At 42.9% G+C, this 20,122-nt stretch overlaps 2 protein-coding genes across 4 annotated transcripts; both read left to right on the top strand.

The window, feature by feature from the left end:
• Positions 1 to 207: 207 nt before the first annotated feature.
• Positions 208 to 16,918, top strand: LOC104801872 (riboflavin biosynthesis protein PYRR, chloroplastic). 3 transcript variants are annotated; one of them, XM_010525258.2, is made up of 10 exons: positions 237 to 593; positions 820 to 954; positions 1,669 to 1,768; positions 2,039 to 2,164; positions 2,262 to 2,575; positions 2,853 to 2,972; positions 3,070 to 3,315; positions 3,395 to 3,520; positions 3,943 to 4,162; positions 16,884 to 16,918. In XM_010525258.2, the coding sequence occupies exons 1-10, from the start codon at positions 237 to 239 to the stop codon at positions 16,901 to 16,903; spliced, it is 1,764 nt and encodes a 587-aa protein (XP_010523560.1). In that variant the 3' UTR covers positions 16,904 to 16,918. The 3 variants fall into 3 exon arrangements, with proteins under 3 accessions (XP_010523558.1, XP_010523560.1, XP_010523559.1); XM_010525257.2 differs by lacking the exon at positions 16,884 to 16,918 and adding an exon at positions 11,359 to 11,464; XM_010525256.1 differs by lacking the exon at positions 16,884 to 16,918 and having other exon boundaries at positions 208 to 593; positions 3,943 to 4,312.
• Positions 16,919 to 17,461: 543 nt separating this feature from the next.
• Positions 17,462 to 19,536, top strand: LOC104801876. Its single transcript, XM_010525260.1, has 5 exons — positions 17,462 to 18,352; positions 18,445 to 18,592; positions 18,681 to 19,016; positions 19,115 to 19,362; positions 19,510 to 19,536. The coding sequence occupies exons 1-5, from the start codon at positions 17,462 to 17,464 to the stop codon at positions 19,534 to 19,536; spliced, it is 1,650 nt and encodes a 549-aa protein (XP_010523562.1).
• The last annotated feature ends 586 nt before the right edge of the window (positions 19,537 to 20,122 follow it).

The following is a 20,122-nucleotide window of genomic DNA, read 5'->3' as shown; positions in this document are numbered from 1 at the left end:
TTTTTAAATTGAAGTCGGTAGATTTTTTTAATATATTTGAAGTTCAATTTTTTAAATAATAATTTATAAATTTTAATAAATAAATTTAGAATAATACTTTTTTGATGAGTTATATAGTTTTTTACATATAAATTAGATAGTTAGAAAATTATTTTTTGGTTTGTCCCTAGTCAAAATGTTAATCTACATTCCATAATAAAACACAGCTTCCTGGTGGACCAGTTTTGCAGCCTCCGATGGCGCTTTCCCTTCGAATTTGTTCGTCTCCCTTAATCTGCAAAGCCACTCTCACTAGCGCCAATAACAAAGGCAGCAACCACCACACGCAGGATGCCGCGTTCATTCGACGCGCCGCCGATCTGGCTGACATGTCCGCCGGTCGTACCTCGCCTCACCCTAACTTCGGGTGTGTAATCGTCACTTCCGCTGGTAAAGTCTCCGGAGAGGGATATCTCTACGCGCAGGGCACTTCTCCGGCGGAGGTGCAGGCTGTTGTGACCGCTGGCGAGAATTGCAGAGGCGCGACGGCTTATCTGAACATGGAGCCCGGTGATTGTCATGGAGATTACACGGCCGTCTCTGCTCTTGTTCAGGTTTGTTTATATAGAATTCTCTCCCCCCGCCCCCCGGTTGTAATCTCCATCTGGGTTTTCTCTCTCTTGCATAAGGCATTGTTGGTTGTGAATTTCGCGGGGAGAAACTTGTTGTGGTGAATGTTTTGTGGAAACGTGTTCACTCGAAACAAAGGCATACTCTTAGTCGACTGTTTTCTGCTGCAATTATTTTCAGAGGACGGATTATTGAGATTGTGTAGATTAGGCAGGAATCAGACGGGTTGTAATTGGGATAAGGCACCCACTGCGACATCTGAGAGGCACTGCTATACGTGGGCTGAGAAGTCAGGGAATTGAAGTCAATGTTCTTGGAGAGGACCTTCAGAGTAAAGTTCTCGAGGTATAACTATAGCTTTTTAGTTTACTTTTGGTGCTAGAGTCGGGTATTTTCTATGTCCCTTTTGGTTTCATAAGTTTTTAGGATGTGGTTGAGCACTTGGACCAGAAATTTTTCTTTGATTTCTCCAATGCACGGAATTTTGCTGTACCTTTTGTAGGAGAGCTGTAATTGCCCATCGTTGAGTTTCATCTTGAATGCAACTCCTATTGGTCATTGGGAAATAAGAGTGATGCTTTTTATGGTCAGATGATTCTTGTGCCTGTGGTTATATTATATATCCTTCTCAGTTTGGTGAGCTGAAATTCTGTGGCTGCTGAAGGATTCGAGCTAGCATAGTGCTGTTGTTTCGGAAACCATGTGGAATGACAAGTGGGTGAAAGGGGTAGAAAAAGTAATATTGTTACTGATATAGGTTTCCTACCTATTTTTTACATAAGAACTCAGTATATTTTACTCACTTGGGTAACCTAACTACTATCTGAAAGAATAGCAGAATTTGTAGAAAGAGAACAGAGAAAATCCATAAATGTGTTATAGGTTTGGTTGAGATATTTTATTACAGATTTCAGAAACCATTGAGAGAAATACAGAAAGCTTCTGTCCAAATGGATACCCATTTGTAAATTGTTAGCCTTTCGGTGTATCAGGGTTTCCTTCTCCGCAAATGACTGGTTTAAACCCGTAAATTCTTGATTATCTCAAAATCTGTTCCAGGATGCTCGGAAATCATGCCTTCTTGTAAATGCTCCACTGATTCATAGAGCCTGTTCTCGTGTTCCATTCTCAGTTCTTAAGTATGCTATGACTCTTGATGGTAAGTATCAATTGAATATTTTTTTTCCAGAATACTTTTAATGTGAAGGAATGGGTGTTAGTAAGAGAGAGAGGGTAGACCTATGCTTACATGGGAACAAATCATTAGTAATGATTTTAAGTTGCTACAAATCACGGAAGATTTAAACCAAATCGAAATGAGTGGAAACGAAGAATTTATGCCAGCGCCAAATAAATTTGGGATTAAGGCGTTGTTGTTGTATTTTTAATGTGAAGGATTGTGGCTAATGGTTTGTTTACATTCTGACAGGCAAGATTGCAGCTACTAGTGGACATGCTGCATGGATAAGCAGCAAACTTTCTAGAACCCGGGTCTTCGAGTTGAGGGGAAAAAGTGATGCTGTGATAGTTGGAGGAAATACTGTTCGCAGGGATGGTAAATACTGTTCCTCCTTGCATCTCTATATACTTTTTCGCCTACCGTGTATGATGTGGATTGTAATATGCAATTTTTATATAAACTATGATTGCAGATCCACGATTGACTGCAAGACATGGAGGTGGTCATACACCTACTCGAATTGTAATGACTCAGAGTCTTGATCTTCCTGAGAAAGCCAATCTCTGGGATGTATCTGAAGTATCTACAATAGTTATTACCCAAAGGGGTGCAAGGAAGAGTTTCCAGAAATATCTAGCATCCAAGGGAGTTGAAGTGGTGGAGTTTGACATGCTAAATCCAAGAGAAGTTATGGAATATTTCCATGACCGTGGATATCTTTCTATTTTATGGGAATGCGGAGGAACCTTAGCTGCATCCGCTATTTCATCTGGTGTTATCCACAAGGTTCTTAGCTTACTCATGGTTACTCTCAATATATGGAAAGGATGTAGTCCAATAAGTTACAGCTTTGAAACAGAAGAAAAATCACACCGGACTAGTCTAGATATCTTCTCATAAACAAAATGTGGTTTCCCCTGAGTGATTTCCTTAGCTTTGCTTTCTCGTATGTCTTGGTAAATGTGCTTCTCAGCATGTTATATTTTAGTATATACAGCCGGCAAATCACTAAAATCATGGAGACTTAGGACTTTATTGTTCTCTTTTCCAATTGGTTTTGCAGGTTGTTGCTTTTGTTGCCCCGAAAATTATTGGTGGGAGGAATGCTCCCTCACCTGTTGGTGACCTGGGGATGGTGGAAATGACACAAGCATTGAACGTAATTGATGTTTGCTACGAACAGGTTAATATATGACTTAATCTTTCATAGTGGCAGATTAGGTGTGTTTCTGGTTTTTTCCTTTTGTCGTGAGAGTTTTGATCTATATTTGGTACTGCAGATTGGACCTGACATGCTTATCAGCGGATTTCTTCAGCCCATACCTGACCTTTTACCGGTTATCCCTTCAGAGGATGCAACTTTTGCCATCGATCCTACCGTTAATCCATATGAATCTGACATCATATTCTTCTACAAAACATGGGACCCTTATGGAAGTTTCTCAAATTTTTCTCCTCATCCAATTCGAATGGCCATTGGGAATGGTGATTATGCTACGTGGCTAAGTGTGGAGCACTATTATCAGGTACAAGAAGGGCCCATGTGGATAGTCTATTGCTCGTTAGATTTCATGGAATTTTAACCAACTTCTTGGAACTTTAAAGGCACACAAGTTCAAAGGAGTTGACAATCCTCTGTCCCGCGATTGCATTGAGAAAATAAGGGCGTCAAAAAGTCCTGAAGAAGCAGCTCGAATAGGAAGATCAATGCAGAGACAGCATCCTGATCTGGTATGTGGTCTGTCTTCCAGTTTCCTTGAAAATATATATGCTTTCAGTTTCTCTTGTCATATGAGAACACATCCCACACATGTTGCAAACCTCTATTCTTGGTGATTATGATTGGATAGAGTTTTAGTCTCCAATATTTGCTGCTCTGTTTATGTTGGCTGGCTAAACATGACCAGAATATCCAGAGCACAACTTTCAAGTAGGCTGAAATCAGTTAATGATTATAGTAATTACACAGACCCGGGTTTTTTTCGTTACGTTTGCTTAAGTTGAGAATCTCGATATCAAGTCTCCTTGTGCAGAAAGTACTTGTTGCTTGGATGGTCCCATAGTTCTTTCTTTCTCCATTTGTTAATGCAAGTCGCTGACCTTATTAGGCATATCGTTTCCTCATAAGAAATCTTGCATGGTAATGGTTTTAGGTTCGAGGGGACTGGGAAAATGTGAAGATAGAAGTGATGTACACTGCACTGAAATGCAAGTTCTCTATGTATCCTTACCTGAAATCGATGTTACTCTCAACCGTTGGATCTGTTCTCGTGGAAGCTTCACCGCACGATCTTTTCTGGGGAGGTGGCCGCGAAGGAGAAGGGCTTAACTACCTTGGTCGGCTGCTTATGCATCTGCGTTCGGAGTTTCTGGGTGAGTCTTCTGCTTCAGACCAAAGCTTTGTAACATTGCAGTAGATTCTGTTAAAGTCATCAGTATTGATTCATTACTGTTTACTTTGTGTAACGTTGGAGACACTTGCATGATTGGCTTCAATCCAAAATGTTTGTGTTATTCAAGTTATTTTCAAAGGTACTAAAAAAAATGAATTATCTAGATTTTCACCTATAGATGGAAAAATAAATCAGTAAGAAAAGTGCGTAATTTCCAAAATGAAATTGAGGCCTATCAAGTATACGTCAATTTCAAACCCTTTCTTGAATTAAATCGGTTTTTATGTGTATCTTGTTGAATATTAATCTTGATTACCTAGAAGAATTCAAAGTCAAGGATGCTATTTTCAAAAAGTTTTGGAAGGAGTAATGTAGAAGTTTGTAGAAGTTTGAATGTATTGAATATGCATAGGAAATTTAGTTTAAATAAATGTGTGTAGAAATATGTGTTGAGGATAAGTATAAAAAGGGGTGATGTGTAGGAGGAAAAACATAAGAAGAAACACATGAAAAAAGAAAAGGTTGTGAGAAAAAGAGTTGGAGAGAGTATGAATAGAAAAACAAAGAGAAGTTTTTGAGAGTTACTTGAGTTTTCGGGAAGTACATTGAGTGGTCATTTTGCAAAGTTTTTTAAAAAGGTAACAAAGTGGTATCAGAGTGGTGGTTCGTGATGGCCAGCTCGAGTATATCTTTACCGATTCCAAAACTCACGAAGGAGAATTATGAGAGGTGTTGTATCCAAATGAAAGCATTTTTTGGAGGCCAAGACGTGTGGGATGCAATCGAAGATGAGTATCATGAATCGGAAGATTTGGCTACGACGACTTCCGCCATAAAGAAAGCGGTGAAGGAGGCAAAGGTGAAGGACCAAAGAGCCTTGTCTTTCATCCAACTCAGCATGGATGATTCGATATTTGAGAAGATTGCACACGCTCCATCGTCAAATATGTCCTTAAGTGACTCGAACGCACGTTCTTGACTTTCTCCCCACTCAAAAGTGACGTCCTTTTTGGTGATGGTGGTGAGAGGTGCGGCTAAGCTGCTGAAATCCCGAACGAATCGTCGGTAGAAACTTGCTAACCCGAGGAAACTCCTCACGTGTCCGACAGTGGTAGGAGTTGGCCATTCCTGAATGGCTCTAATCTTTTCCTCGTCAACTCGTAGCCCCTTAGAACTGACCACGAAGCCTAAAAAGACTAACTCGTCCTTGCAAAACGAGCATTTCTTCAGATTCGCATAAAGGCTTTCTTTTCTTAAAGTGGTCATTATTGGTTTAGTGCTCTATGATGTACTGCTGTATGAGCTTTCTTTCGATACATTTGATGTATTGACACTTTCTGTGGTGTTATGGATGAGTGTTTGATTCATTACGTATTGTGCATGCTTTAATATGTTATGAAATCCATGTATTGTTATGAACAATACTAAATTCCCTAGTCATATATCGCTGTCAGAACAATGATATACTAAGACTAGTATAATGTGTGGTTGATGATCATAGAGATGATCATAGGTATTGGATACGATTACAATCATAGGTATTCGTTGGAGAACGGAATACTGGATTGACCCGCATGAGATTGTCACATGGACTAGCGTCATGACTTGAATCTCATATGACAGTTCCATGATTGGATCCTATGACCTGAGATATCTACAGAATCCAACATGGAGTTGCGTAATTTGAATACTCAAACGTCCTGCGTAACAGGAGAACTATAAAGGCGTGTATCAGGTACAATACGAATCACGTGCTGGATTGTAGGCAGTCAAGATGAGATTTGTACCTCTCGTAAAAGAGAGATATTGCTGGACCCCTCGTGTGAGCAAGATTGTAGAAATGTGTGGCCGCACTACAGACGAACGTCGTCTATTTCACACAGTCGAACTCAGTGAACGAGAAAGCAGTCGAATCAGATAAGGTGGATTGTCCATGCCCTATGTTCGACATTAGATATCGTGATACAAAAGGATCCTCAACCGGAATCATCACTGACGCTCGTATGATCACGAAAAACTCTGTTCGAGATAGGTAGTCATAGTGTCTTACTAGAGACCGCCTACGACTTGTGTAACCGAGATAGAGATTTCGGGTTATACTGCTATATCGAATGAGCCTACAGGGTCACACACACAGGAAATGACAAACGCGTGAGAAAAGACGAGATGTTTCGGTGGAGCGGAGCCTAGACCGATCGGTCCAGACCTAGACCGATCGGTCCAAAGGTAACGCAAATATTGCGAAAAAATGCTACAGACCGATCGGTCCAGGCCTGGAGTGATCGGTCCAAAGGCATAAGCTCCAGACCGATCGGTCCAGACGTCGGAATTTCCTTAACTCACTCAAATTAGTGTTTTAAGTGTAAGAAACTTTGGGGAACACCTCCTAAGCTCTTGGGCCTGATTTCAGACTCTTTTGAGAGGTTTTGAGAGAGAAAAACCTAAGAGATTAATGTTGGGTTTCCTGGGATCTCTAGAGCGAATCCTATTCTTAAGAGATCGATTCTAGGGTTTGCGCAGCGGATGTAAAACAAAAATTATATGAAACTCTATAACCATGCATGTATGAATCGTAGAAACGTTAGAACGCTTACCTCAATTGATCCGGGCCTGTATCAATCGAAGAGTTCGTCCAATCACGAAAGGGAGGAAGATTACCTCGCCCTCTACACGTATCCACACCTCGAGATGGATTCCAACGATTGGAACTTGTCTGCTAGGACCCGAATCTGCTATTCGGTTTTGTGTTTCGAGAAAAACAAGACTTACATCACACTTCGAACCTCTTGGATCTCACAAAAGATCTGAAGAAGTGTTCTAAAGTCGCTTTCCTTTGATTAGGGTTTAATCTTCTTCTTATAAAGTGATTTAACCGTAATTTCAGTTTAATTTTTGAAAAACCTGAAGGCCGGAACGGACGGTCCCGAAATACACGCGGACCGTCCGTTCCAGCAAGCCAGAACGGACGGTATGCTCTCCGTGGACCGTCTGTTCTGGACAAGCCAGAACGGGCGGTCTGCCTTCGGTGGACCGTCCGGTCTGGACCTGACGACCGTCAAGTCTGGCCCTTCTGGTCCGTCCGGTCTGGATCCTTCCGTCTCGGTTTTTCCGTCGTTTTCTCATGCATTTTGTCCTTCCCTGCGTTTGTGACCCTGTAGGCTCATTCGATATAGCAGTATAACCCAAAATCTCTATTTCGGATATACAAGTCATAAGCAGTCTCTAGCAAGACACTATGACTACCTATCTCGAATAGAGTTTGTTCGTGATCTTACGAACGCCAATGATGATTCCGGCTGATAATTCTTTTGAATCGCGATATCATATGTCGAACATAAGGCATGGACGAGCCACCTTATCTGATTCGACTGCTTTCTCGTTCACTAAGTTCGACTGTCTGAAATAGACGACGTTCGTCTATAGTGCGGCAACACATTTCTACAGTCTCGTCTTGACTATCTACAATCCAGCACATGATTCGTTTCGTACCTGATACATGCCTTTATAGTCTTCCTGTTATGCAGGACGTTTGACGTATTCAAAGCACGTAACTCCTCATGTTGGATTCTGTAGATATCTCAGGTCTTAGGATCCAATCATGGAACCGTCACATGAGATTCAAGTCATGACGCTAGTCCATGTGACAATCTCATACGGGTCAATCCAGTATTCCGTTCTCCAACGAATACCTATGATTGTGATCGTATCCAATACCTATGATCATCTATATGATCATCAATCACACATCATACTAGTCTTAATATATCATTATTCCCACAATGATCTATGACTAGGGAGTTTAGTATTGTTCATAACAATACATGGATTTCATAACATATCAAGTATGCACAATATATAATGAATCAAACACTCATCCATAAACTCATAGAAAGTGTCAATATATCAAATGTATCTAAATAAAGCTCGCAAAAATAGTACATCATAGAGAAATACACCAACAATCTTCCACTTGCTCTAATCATGGACTGCTAAACATCTAATGCCCATATCCCTAACATGACCCTCATGCTTCGACGAAGGGAGAGGCTTCGTCAACAGATCGGCAATGTTGTCATCTGTCGACACTCTGCAAATATGCACGTCTCCTCTGTCTATGATCTCTCTGATAAGGTGAAATCGTCTGAGTATATGTTTGGATCGTTGATGGGATCTGGGTTCTTTCGCTTGTGCGATCGCTCCATTGTTGTCACAATACAGAACAATGGGGCTATCAGCACTAGAAATGACACCTAAGTCGCCAACAAACTTCCTGATCCAAACAGCTTCCTTTGCTGCATCCGACGCTGCAATATACTCAGTTTCTGTACTAGAATCTGCAATGGTCGCTTGCTTTGAACTCTTCCAGCTAATAGCGCCTCCGTTCAAGCAGAAAACATAGCCAGACTGTGATCTGTAGTCATCCGGGTCTGACTGGAAACTAGCATCGGTGTAACCTTTTACAGTGAGCTCGTCTTCCGACCCACCGTACACCAAGAACACATCCTTAGTTCTTCTCAAGTACTTCAGGATGTTCTTGATGGCAATCCAGTGTGACTCACCTGGATCTGACTGGTATCTACTCATAATGCTCAACGCGTAGGATACATCCGGTCGAGTACAAAGCATGACATACATGATGGATCCAACTGCCGAGGCATATGGAATCCAACCCATGCGTTCTCGCTCATCAGGTGTCGTAGAACACTGACTCTTGCAGAGAACTGTGCCACTGTTCATCGGTAAGGTTCCTTTCTTGGAATCTTGCATCTTGAACCGTTTCAAGACCTTATCGATGTAAGTACTTTGACTCAATCCTAGAAGCCGCCTCGATCTATCTCTATAGATCTTAATGCCTAAAATATAGGTCGCTTCTCCTAGGTCCTTCATAGAAAACTGCGTTCCTACCCAAGACTTAACATCTTGCAAGGTAGGAACGTCATTCCCTATTAGAAGAATGTCATCCACATACAACACTAGAAATACTACTGTGCTCCCACTGACCTTCTTGTAAACACACGGCTCGTCTTCGTTCTGTGAGAAACCAAACATTTTGATTGTCTCATCAAAGCGAAGATTCCAGCTCCTCGAAGCCTGCTTCAGTCCATAAATGGACCTCTGAAAATTGCATATCTTCCCCGGATTCCTTGGATGGACAAAACCTTTGGGTTGTGTCATGTACACATCCTCGGTCAAGTTTCCGTTAAGGAACGCGGTCTTGACATCCATTTTCCATATCTCATAGTCGTAAAACGTGCGTGTGACACCCGCATCCCGCTTATAGGTTGTGCCACATGGAAAAGTAAAATCACAACCGTAAAATTTTGAAATGTAAAATCATGGGAAGATTAAAACATTCATTTTAATTATAAAACAACGGGATACATGATCAAATACATAAGTACGTTTACATATGTACGCAAAGATACCAGTACATAATATGAGTGATACGAAAACTATAATACAAAAGTTCAAAGTATATACCACTCTTTATTTTCGAAAGAGAAATGCGATAAAGATAATTATACATGATCTGGAAATCGAGCTATCACCGGGTCCCACGTCTGCCTCAGTCACTACTGTTGCTCACGACCTGAAACGTTACGTAACAACGTCCTAAGCTACGTGCTTAGGGAGGAATTCGGTTGTAACCCGAGATTTCTATTTTTATTGAAAACGGCCAAGCAATATAGTGAATACTATACATATACATGCGACGAGATATATCAATCAAATCAATCCTCATTGAATCGATCAACAATCTCAAACAAAATCCGTCAATCGTCTCTACGTGTATCTCACACGTAGGTAAATACAACAACTCAATCATGCCTGTGTCGAACACGAGGCGCAACAGTCCAAGCAAATTCGCTTGCGAGGACCTCAAGTGATCTTCATACTCCTCATCGGTCACCGATATCACGGCTCTCGGTACCGGTCATCCTCGATGCCGCCGACTGCCGGGCGAAGCAGCTCTATGCTAACTTCCCCTCGCCGACCATCCGCCTCAGAAAATACTCATCAGACCCGAGCTCAAATCTTTCAGAGTATATCCGTACCACCTCACCGGGGGACACATGCAACTACCCGGGTCTCAGGTTTATTTGCCAATCAATGGATGACACATGCAAACCCGAAGTCTGTTCCATGGGGAATGGAACGTTGGGACGGTTGCCAAAGAACCGTACTTCCTCGTCACACATTCGGGTGACACACACAAACCCGAATATGTGAGTTGTAGGATGCCATAACCGTCCGTCAGGGAACGATGGCGCGATCGAAGACCACCACAATCACAATCACATCTCTGCGAGATGATAATCGATCTGGATCGAATATCATACCGCGAAGATTTACAGTCAAGGCAATCATCGTGATATCATTCAAAAACCCGTCTACAATCACACACTGAGCAGTACCCGAACCCATCCGAGTAATGTCAGTGCTATGCCATCTACCTTAACAAGGTTCCCCAATCACAAGCAGCCATACGTTATTACTTACCGTACACACGGTCAAGCATAATTTCTTTTAAATTTATTCTTATTAATTTTACTTATTTTTTTTATTCATTTAATCTTTTAAATCATCGGTCCGATCAAACTAGGTTCCGCCCCGTCCGGATTACCAGTTCGGCTCATTCCGAGATTGATACTTATCCGGTCATATCATTTGGTCTGAACTACGTGTGGTCCGGTTCGAACCGAGTTTAGTCATATTTTGGTTAAATTTTGGCTTTAAGGTTAGCCCGAGTCGGTCCAATTTCTGAATCGATTTAATCTTTTAAATCATCGGTCCGATCAAACTAGGTTCCGCCCCGTCCGGATTACCAGTTCGGCTCATTCCGAGATTGATACTTATCCGGTCATATCATTTGGTCTGAACTACGTGTGGTCCGGTTCGAACCGAGTTTAGTCATATTTTGGTTAAATTTTGGCTTTAAGGTTAGACCGAGTCGGTCCAATTTCTGAATCGTTTGCCCCATTATTTATTTATTTATTTGTTGTTTATTTTTTTATCATGATTATTATTATTATTTTGGTAGCCCGTGTTGGTCTAGTTTCTGGACCGCCCGGTCTTTTTGTTTGATTTATTTATTATTATTATTATTTTATTATTATTATTATTATTATTATTTTACTTAAAAATAATTTTTTTTTCTCTTTCCTTTTTTTTCAGGTGGGGTCGATCCGATCTAGACCGTCCGATCCTGAAATTATTATTATATTTTTTTTATCTCTCGTTTAATTTTTCATTTTTTTTGTGAAATCAGTCTGGGACCAGTCTGATCCGATCCAGACTTTGAACGTCAATTCATGAACAATTCAATCAACACTATAATTCATGAATATAAAAAAATAATCATAAATATTCAAATAACACGAAACAAACAACAAATTTATACACTAACAGACAAACTACGAAGACAAAAAAAATAAAATTCTCGAATCACATCCAAATTCACTCTCCGGACTATGCCGATTATTTTCCGGGTTAGATGAGAACATTCCCTATTATTATTATTATTATTATTATTATTATTATTATTATTATTTTAGCATTTTTTTAATTCACTCTTTTTTTTTAACTAATTTTTTTACCTTTTTTTTAACTCTCGCGCGCGCACACACACACACACTCTCTCTCTCTTTCTCTCTCTCTGTGTTATGCAGGCTCCTCCCGCATCTCTCTCTTATAGAGAGATCATTATATTTTTTTAATAATATATTTTTTTTTAAATTATTATATTATATATATATATGTATGTATAGGTTGTTGTACCTTCTCAGGAGTATGCTTCAGGTGGACGACAACTGCCCATCTTCCCTTTTTTTTCTTTTTAATTATTATTAATAACTAATTAATTTGTTAATTAATTTTAAATTTATTTTAAAAAAAAAATCAGATTGTTACAATCCAAGCCCCTTAAATTGAATTTGTCCTCGAATTCGAATTAAATTTAAGTAGAATATTTACCGAAAAGATAGGGATAATTATCGTGCATCTCTTTCTCCAATTCCCACGTTGTATCTGTTACTCCCTGACTCTGCCACACGACTTTGACCAATGGTATCTCTTTGTTCCGTAGCTTCTTGATCTTATGGTCGACGATCTGTAGCGGCTCATCCCGAAATCGTATATCACTGGTGAATTCCAACTCCTGCGGTTGTAACACATGAGAAGGATCCGCAATATATTTTTGCAGCATCGATACGTGGAACACGTCATGGATATTGCCCAGTTCTGGTGGTAGTCTTAGATGATATGCCACAGCTCCCACCTTTGCAATAACTGGATATGGTACAATGTATCGCGGCTTAAGCTTCCCTGATTGTCCAAATCTTGCGTGTCCTCGCATCGCTTGTACACGGAGAAATGTTTGGTCTCCCACTTCTAATGTAAAATCTCGTCTCCTCTTATCTGGGTAAGATTTCTATCGATCTTGAGCTACCTTCAGATTAGCCTTGATATTTCGTATTACCTCTGTAGTTTCTTCCACTATTTCAGGCCCAAATGCTCGTTTTTCCCCAATCTCTGTCCAACATATCGGGGTTTTGCAAGGTCTCCCATATAATGCCTCATAAGGTGGCATTCCGATGCTGGCATGATAACTGTTGTTGTACGCAAACTCGCACAACTTCAAATGTTTATCCCATGGAACTCTCCATTCTAATATGCACGCTCTCAACATGTCTTCGAGCGTCTGGGTGGTTCGTTCCGGTTGTCCATCTGTCTGTGGATGATACGCAGTGCTCATCTTTAACTTTGTACCCAATGCTCCCTGTATCGCACCCCACAATCGAGATTTGAATCTAGGGTCACGATCCGAGATAATTTCACTCGGAACTCATGTAGTCGGACAATCTCATCAATATAAATTTGTGCCAGTCGGTCCACGGTATATTCGTGCCGAATCGGAATAAAATGTGCTGACTTGGTTAATCGATCAACGATTACCCAAATAGCGTTCTTCTTTGTCTGGGTCAATGGCAATCCAACGAAAAAATCCATAGCAATAGAGTCTCACTTCCACTCTGGGATCTCTAACGGTTGTAGCTTTCCACCTGGCATCTGTTGTTCAGCCTTCACTTGCTGACACGTAAGACATCGAGCAATGAAATCCGCAACATCTTTCTTAATACCAGGCCATGTGTACCACTGTCGCAATCCCTGATACATTTTGATGGCTCCAGGATGAATAGCTAGTCTCGATTGATGAGCCTCACGCAAAATATCCTGTCTCAAATCACGATCGTCTGGTACACAAAGACGGTGCTAAAGTCTCAAAGCACGCTCGTCATCTAATGTGTAACCCTTCTCACTGTATTTGTCCATATCCTCAATGAATCGTACTAGGTCTGGATCACTACGTTGTCCCGAGATCACTCGTCCTCTTAAACTCGGAGTCTGATTCTCCCCAGAAATCAACATGTGTCCCAACATAGCTGAAAGTTCTGCTATGTTCTCTCGTGACGATGATAGAACTCGTATAGTCGATAGGATTCTCTTTCGGCTCACGGCATCGGCAACTACGTTTGCCTTGCCCGGATGATATATAATCTCTAAATCATAATCGGCTATTAACTCGAGCCATCGTCGCTGTCGAAGATTTAAATCCTTCTGAGAAATCACGTAGGTCAAACTCTTATGGTCCGTGTTGAGTTTAACATTTTCACCGTATAAATAGGATCTCGAAATCTTTAACGCATGAACTACCGCTGCTAACTCAAGATCATGCGTCGGATAATTTTGCTCGTGCTTTCGTAACTGTCTGGATGCGTAAGCGATCACATGTCCCTCCTACATCAATACGCAGCCTAGACCTTGTTTCGACACATCTGTGTACACATCATACTGTATACCTGACCGTGGTAAAGCTAATATCGGTTCGCTTCTTGAGCTCCATAAAGCTCGTCCCACACTCCAACGTCCACTCAAACCGCACATTCTTTCTCGTCAATTTTGTCATTGGTTTTGCAAATTTGGCAAAACCTTCCACGAATCGACGATAATAGCCTACCAATCCTAGCAAACTCCGAATCTCTGTGGCGTTAGCAGGCGTCTTCCATTCCATAACAGCTTCGATCTTTGGTGGGTCCACCTGAATTCCACGAGCTGAGACTACATGTCCAAGAAAGCCAATCTCTTACAATCAAAATGCACATTTGCTGAACTTGACATATAGGTGGTTATCCCTCAAACGCAACAATACTTTCCGCAAATGTTCCTCATGAATTTGTTGGTCTGGAGAATATATCAGAATGTCATCAATGAATATAATGACGAACTCATCCAGATAATCCATGAATATTCGGTTCATCAACTGCATGAAGACCGCTGGAACATTCATTAGTCCGAACGACATGACGATGAACTCGAAGTGGCCATATCGTGTACGGAAGGCTGTCTTCGGTATATCCTCAACCTTCACACGAATCTGATGGTAACCCGATCGTAAGTCGATCTTGGAGAACCACTTTGCTCCCTGTAACTGATCAAGTAGTTCATCAATCCTTGTGCGGATACTGATTCTTGATTGTTACTTGGTTAAGTCCTCTATAATCAATGCATAGTCGCATAGTGTCATCCTTCTTCTTCACAAATAGTACAGGTGCACCCCAAGGAGATACACTCGGTCGAATGAATCCCTGCTCCACTAATTCATTCAATTGTTTCTTCAACTCTGCCATCTCAGTAGGAGCCACCGATATGGTGTCTTGGATATCGGCTCCGTACCCGGTATCACATCAATAGAGAAATCGACTTCTCTCTGTGGGGGTAGTCCAGGCAAATCGTCTGGAAATACATCCCCGAATTCTTGAACCACTGGAGTGTCCTCAAGCTTCACATCAACTTCTTTTGCCGCATTAATCACGATGAGAAAGGCATCACACCCTTTCTGAACCATGCTTATAGCTCGGAGGGCTGATATAATCGGAAATGACGTCTGTACCTTGTCTTCAACGAACTCAAAATTTCCAGTCGAATCCGCAAATTGAATAGTTCATCGACGACAATCAATGCGTGCTCGATGTAGAGTCAACCAATCCATCCCCAATATCAAATCGTACCCTTGACTAGGTACGATAATTGTAATAACTCGATTCCAATTTGGGATATTTAATTAAATTCGGAGAAGAACAATTAAATGAACAGGTACTAAACCTTAAGAAAGGGACCACAAAGTGTTGGGAAAAGACCCGGAAACCACCCCGAACGAACGAGACGAGAAAACGAAAAAATAAGGAAAAAAATAATAAGTCTAGACCGATCGGCAAAAAAAAAAAAAAGGTCTGGACCGACTAGTCCAGGCGAGGAAAAATATATGCGAGCTTGCAATCTTAGCCGCACAATGGGAGTTCATTCAGGGACCTACAAGCGACCAAAACCCGAACTAACCTCCATTATCGAGCAATGATGATCCCTAAATGGCCTTACCCAACTTTAGACCTCCCTCTGGCTCTAAAAATCCGCCCCAAAGTCTGCCTAGCACCATTCTTGCTGAAGAAAAACTGCAAAAGAAAAACCAGAGGAAGAAGAAGAAAAAGGAAGGAAAAGAGGGAGAGGGAAAGAAAAAGAGAGAGAGAGAAGGGGAAAGAGACTCGGTGGAACAACAAGGGACAGCCCTAGAACGTCTGAGAGGATCACCGTCGTCGGTGGACAAGAAACGAGTGAGTTATGAGCCAACGAAGTCGAACCAGAATCTGGGACGAAATCGCGAAATCCAGTCTATCTCTGGGCTGTGGACCGACCGGTCCAGGCTCTGGACCGACCAGTCCAGACCCTGAAAATGCTGTCCGAAATGGCCCGGACCTACCGGTCTAGACCCCGCGAAAGCCTGGACCGACCGGTCCAGACCCAGAAAACACCGAAAATGCCCGAAATGACCAGGAACGATCGGTCTAGACACCGGGAACGCCCGGACCGATCGGTCCAGACTAGAAAGTGATCAAATTGAGCCAAAAAGACCTCGGGATGAAATATAAACATAGGAATTGACCAAACTATGTGAAGAACGAGCTGGAACATGACAAAAATGAAAAAAAGGGAGAATTAGAATAAATTAATAAATTGAATGCGTGGCGAGATGTGCGACACATGCCGAGAGAATCGTTGTATGTTGTTTGAGTTTTATTCTTCGATGGGTCACGAGAAGAGACGTGCACGTGAAGTGCATTGATTGTTGCGCGAAGCAACGGCCAACGTCATGAGATGTGACGGGCGTGAGAGGCGCTCCTAGTCATGCGATGTGACTAGGGTTTACGGCTAACCCTATGGTGCGATGCCATACGGGACTTGATTGTTGCGCGAAGCAACGACCAACGTTATGAGATGTGACGGGCGTGAGGGGCGCTCCTAGTCATGCGATGTGACTAGGGTTTACGGCTAATTTTATGATGCGAAACCATACGTACTTGATTGTCGTGAGAAGTGACGGCCAACGTCACGAGATGTGACGGGCGTGAGAGGCGCTCCTGGTCATGAGAAGTGACCCGGCTTTACGGCTGACCCGATTGTGTGAAACCATACGGGAATTGATACGATGATGTTTTAATATGATATGTATGCGTGTTGAATATTGAATATTATACCTTGTGTTTTATCGTTTTAATACCGTTCTCGCTGGGAACGGGTTTATCGGATCCAACTCGGATCATTCACTAAGCAGTTGTGCTTAGCCCTCATGGTTTTACCTTTTTCAGATCACGATGAGCACGAGTAGCATGTTTGGGGTGACGAAGACTTCGAAAAGACAGCATCGTGTTCGGGGTTTTCCTTATTTGTATGATTTGAACTATGGATACGATTTCCATGTTTGTATGATTGTATCTTTTCAATTCGGACATGTGTGTTTAAGACTTAAATGCTGTTTAATTCCGCTGCGTGTTTGATATTAAAAAGTTTTAAAAATTCCCGTATTTTTTGTTTGCATTATTTTATTTGTTTTTCGTCCATGTGGCACATCCTGCGAGGGAAATCGGGATACGGGTGTCACAACTGTTGGTATCAGAGCAACGTTCCTTCCACGGGAAAGAACGCCTCACTACCTTAAGTTTTTTGCAATGGAAAATGTTTTCGAAAACCATGCCCCAAGGAATTTCACAACTGTTGGTATCAGAGCAACGTTCCTTCCACGGGAAAGAACGCCTCACTACCTTAAGTTTTTTGCAATGGAAAATGTTTTCGAAAACCATGCCCCAAGGAATTTTTACAAAGAACCGTACATACGATGTGTTGTCTGAGGTCACCGCTAATGCTACCTTAACCGTGGTGCAGTGAAATGGCGCCACGACGTGCTCAGTCTACGATGGGAGACAACAATGTCCCCAACTATGTTCCCCAAGCTGCGGAATTTAGGGAATTTCAGGAGGAGATACGAAATGAATTTCGTGCATTCCAGGAGACCATGATACAAACCTTGATGGCACATCTCCCACCTCCACCCCCAGCGCGAGGTCCGGAACCTAGGGAAGAGGACCTGCCTCCGCCACCACCTGCACCGGCAGCGGTAAGAGACTACCTACCTATTGTTCGGGAATTACGGGCCATGCACACTCCAAGGTTTGGAGGATCACTGGATCCCGAGGCTGCAGAAGAATGGATGACATGCATCACACGAGACCTGGAATATGTTCACTGTCCCCTACGTTATCGAGCGCTACTAGCGAGCCATCACTTGTCCGGGCAAGCTCGACATTGGTGGGAAAAGGTGGTACAGGAGATGCCGGACGGGTATCGTTTCACCTGGGAGGAATTCAAGGAGGAATTTGAGAGGAAGTACTACCGCCGACAGAATCAAGAATGTCGCCTCTCTGATTTCCTGAACCTGCAACAAGGGAACATGACTGTGAGGGAGTACGAAGTTGAATTCGTACGCATGCTTAAGCATTCGGCGCATCTGGTGCCCCTAGAGAGCCAGAAGATCACTAAGTTCATTGTGGGACTACGACCTTCACTCCGCTGGAGAGTCACACTCTACGAGTTCCGAACTCTGAGCCATTGCATTGACCAGCTGGAGAAAGCGGAGGAAGCGGAAAAGGAGGAGAGAGCCAGCAGGGCCCGTGACCGAAGTCCTCCTAGACGCCATCCCTATACGCGTCTGTCGGGGAAGACTGGTCAGACTGGCCAGAGCAGCCGAGTGCAAGACAAGGGTAAGGTGCCAGTCACCCAGGCATTTTCTCTGCCACCTCGGAGAGGGCCACCGGTCTGTTATCAGTGCCAGCAGCCGGGATACTTTGCGGCATATTTTTATTTTACGGTGAGACCCGCAGAGCCGCCAGCGTGAGCGGCTATGCCACGAGACCTGCGGTTGGAGCTGGAGTGGCCCCGAGGGTCTATGCCCTAGAAGCGGAGCAGGAGATTCAAGAAGAGAAGGTTCATGACGACGGAGTTGAGGCAGATGCGATTGCAGGTACTCTTCTACCTCTTGAGCATAGTATTATTATTGTATTGAGGCAACCACTGTCTGTTAAAGTACGAAGTAACAAGAAACATCGCAGGTACCCTTCACTTATACGGGGTGTCCTGTTATACATTGTTTGACACTGGGGCGACTCACAGTTTTGTGAGCGCGGCTATAGTGGAGAGAATCGATGTGGAAAAGGTCAAGCCAATGAGTAACTTCACCGTGCGTACACCGGCTGGAGAAACCCTTACGGTTCGAGGGACCTTGCTTAGCGTACCCCTTGACATATGCGGCCGACAAATGCCAGTAGACCTTATTGTGGTTCCCATAGGAGTCTATGATCTCATACTGGGCATGGACTGGTTAACCAAATATCAGGCTTATATCGACTGCCCCCAGAGGACGATCAGGTTTCAAGAAGATTTCGGAGGTTTTGAATTTAGGGAAGGGGAGCACCATCGACGGACCCGATTATCTCGGCGTTGAAAGCCGAAAAGATGATCAAGAAGGGAAACGATGCGTTCTTAGTGGTTATCACGGCTACTAAAGAACCAGAGAAGAGATTGGAGGACACACATGTTGCTCGGAAATTTTCAGATGTATTTCCGGATGAATTACCGGGAATACCGCCAAAGAGGGAGGTGGATTTCAGCATTGATGTAATACCGGGCACAGAGCCAATCACTAAGACTCCGTACCGGATGGCGCCGACAGAAATGGCGGAGCTGAAAAAGCAAATGAACGAGTTGGTGGAGAACGAGTTTATACGCCCGAGCGTTTCACCGTGGGGAGCACCGGTACTCTTTGTGAAAAAGAAAGACGGGAGTATGCGTCTGTGTATTGATTACCGCGGGCTCAACCAAGTGACAATCAAGAATCGGTACCCGCTGCCGAGGATTGATGAGCTACTTGATCAATTGCAGGGGGCCAAGTTGGTTCTCGAAGATTGACTTACGATCGGGATATCATCAGATCCGGGTCAAAGAGGAGGACATACAGAAAACGGCGTTTCGGACCCGATAGATCTGTCGGGGTTTTACGGATGATTTTGGTTGCGTGTGACGTTTGACTAGGTTTAGATTATCCTTCCGCTGCATGAAACCTAGTAAACCAAACCCTAGATCGATATGATCGCATGCTAGGAATCCGTAGCCTAAAACCCAACACATATCGGGTCCGAAACGCCGTTTTCTGTATGTCCTCCTCTTTGACCCGGATCTGATGATATCCCGATCGTAAGTCAATCTTCGAGAACCAACTTGGCCCCCTGCAATTGATCAAGTAGCTCATCAATCCTCGGCAGCGGGTACCGATTCTTGATTGTCACTTGGTTGAGCCCGCGGTAATCAATACACAGACGCATCCTCCCGTCTTTCTTTTTCACAAAGAGTACCGGCGCTCCCCACGGTGAAACGCTTGGGCGTATAAACCCGTTCTCCACTAACTCGTTCAGTTGCTTTTTCAGCTCCGCCATTTCTGTCGGCGCCATCCGGTACGGAGTCTTACTGATTGGCTCTGTGCCCGGGAGTACATCAA

This window comes from Tarenaya hassleriana, unplaced genomic scaffold, assembly GCF_000463585.1.
Source record: "Tarenaya hassleriana unplaced genomic scaffold, ASM46358v1 Cleome76, whole genome shotgun sequence".
Taxonomy (NCBI): domain Eukaryota; kingdom Viridiplantae; phylum Streptophyta; class Magnoliopsida; order Brassicales; family Cleomaceae; genus Tarenaya; species Tarenaya hassleriana.
The sequence above is the reverse complement of the archived record's forward strand: the minus strand, read 5'-3'. Positions and strand labels throughout refer to the sequence as shown.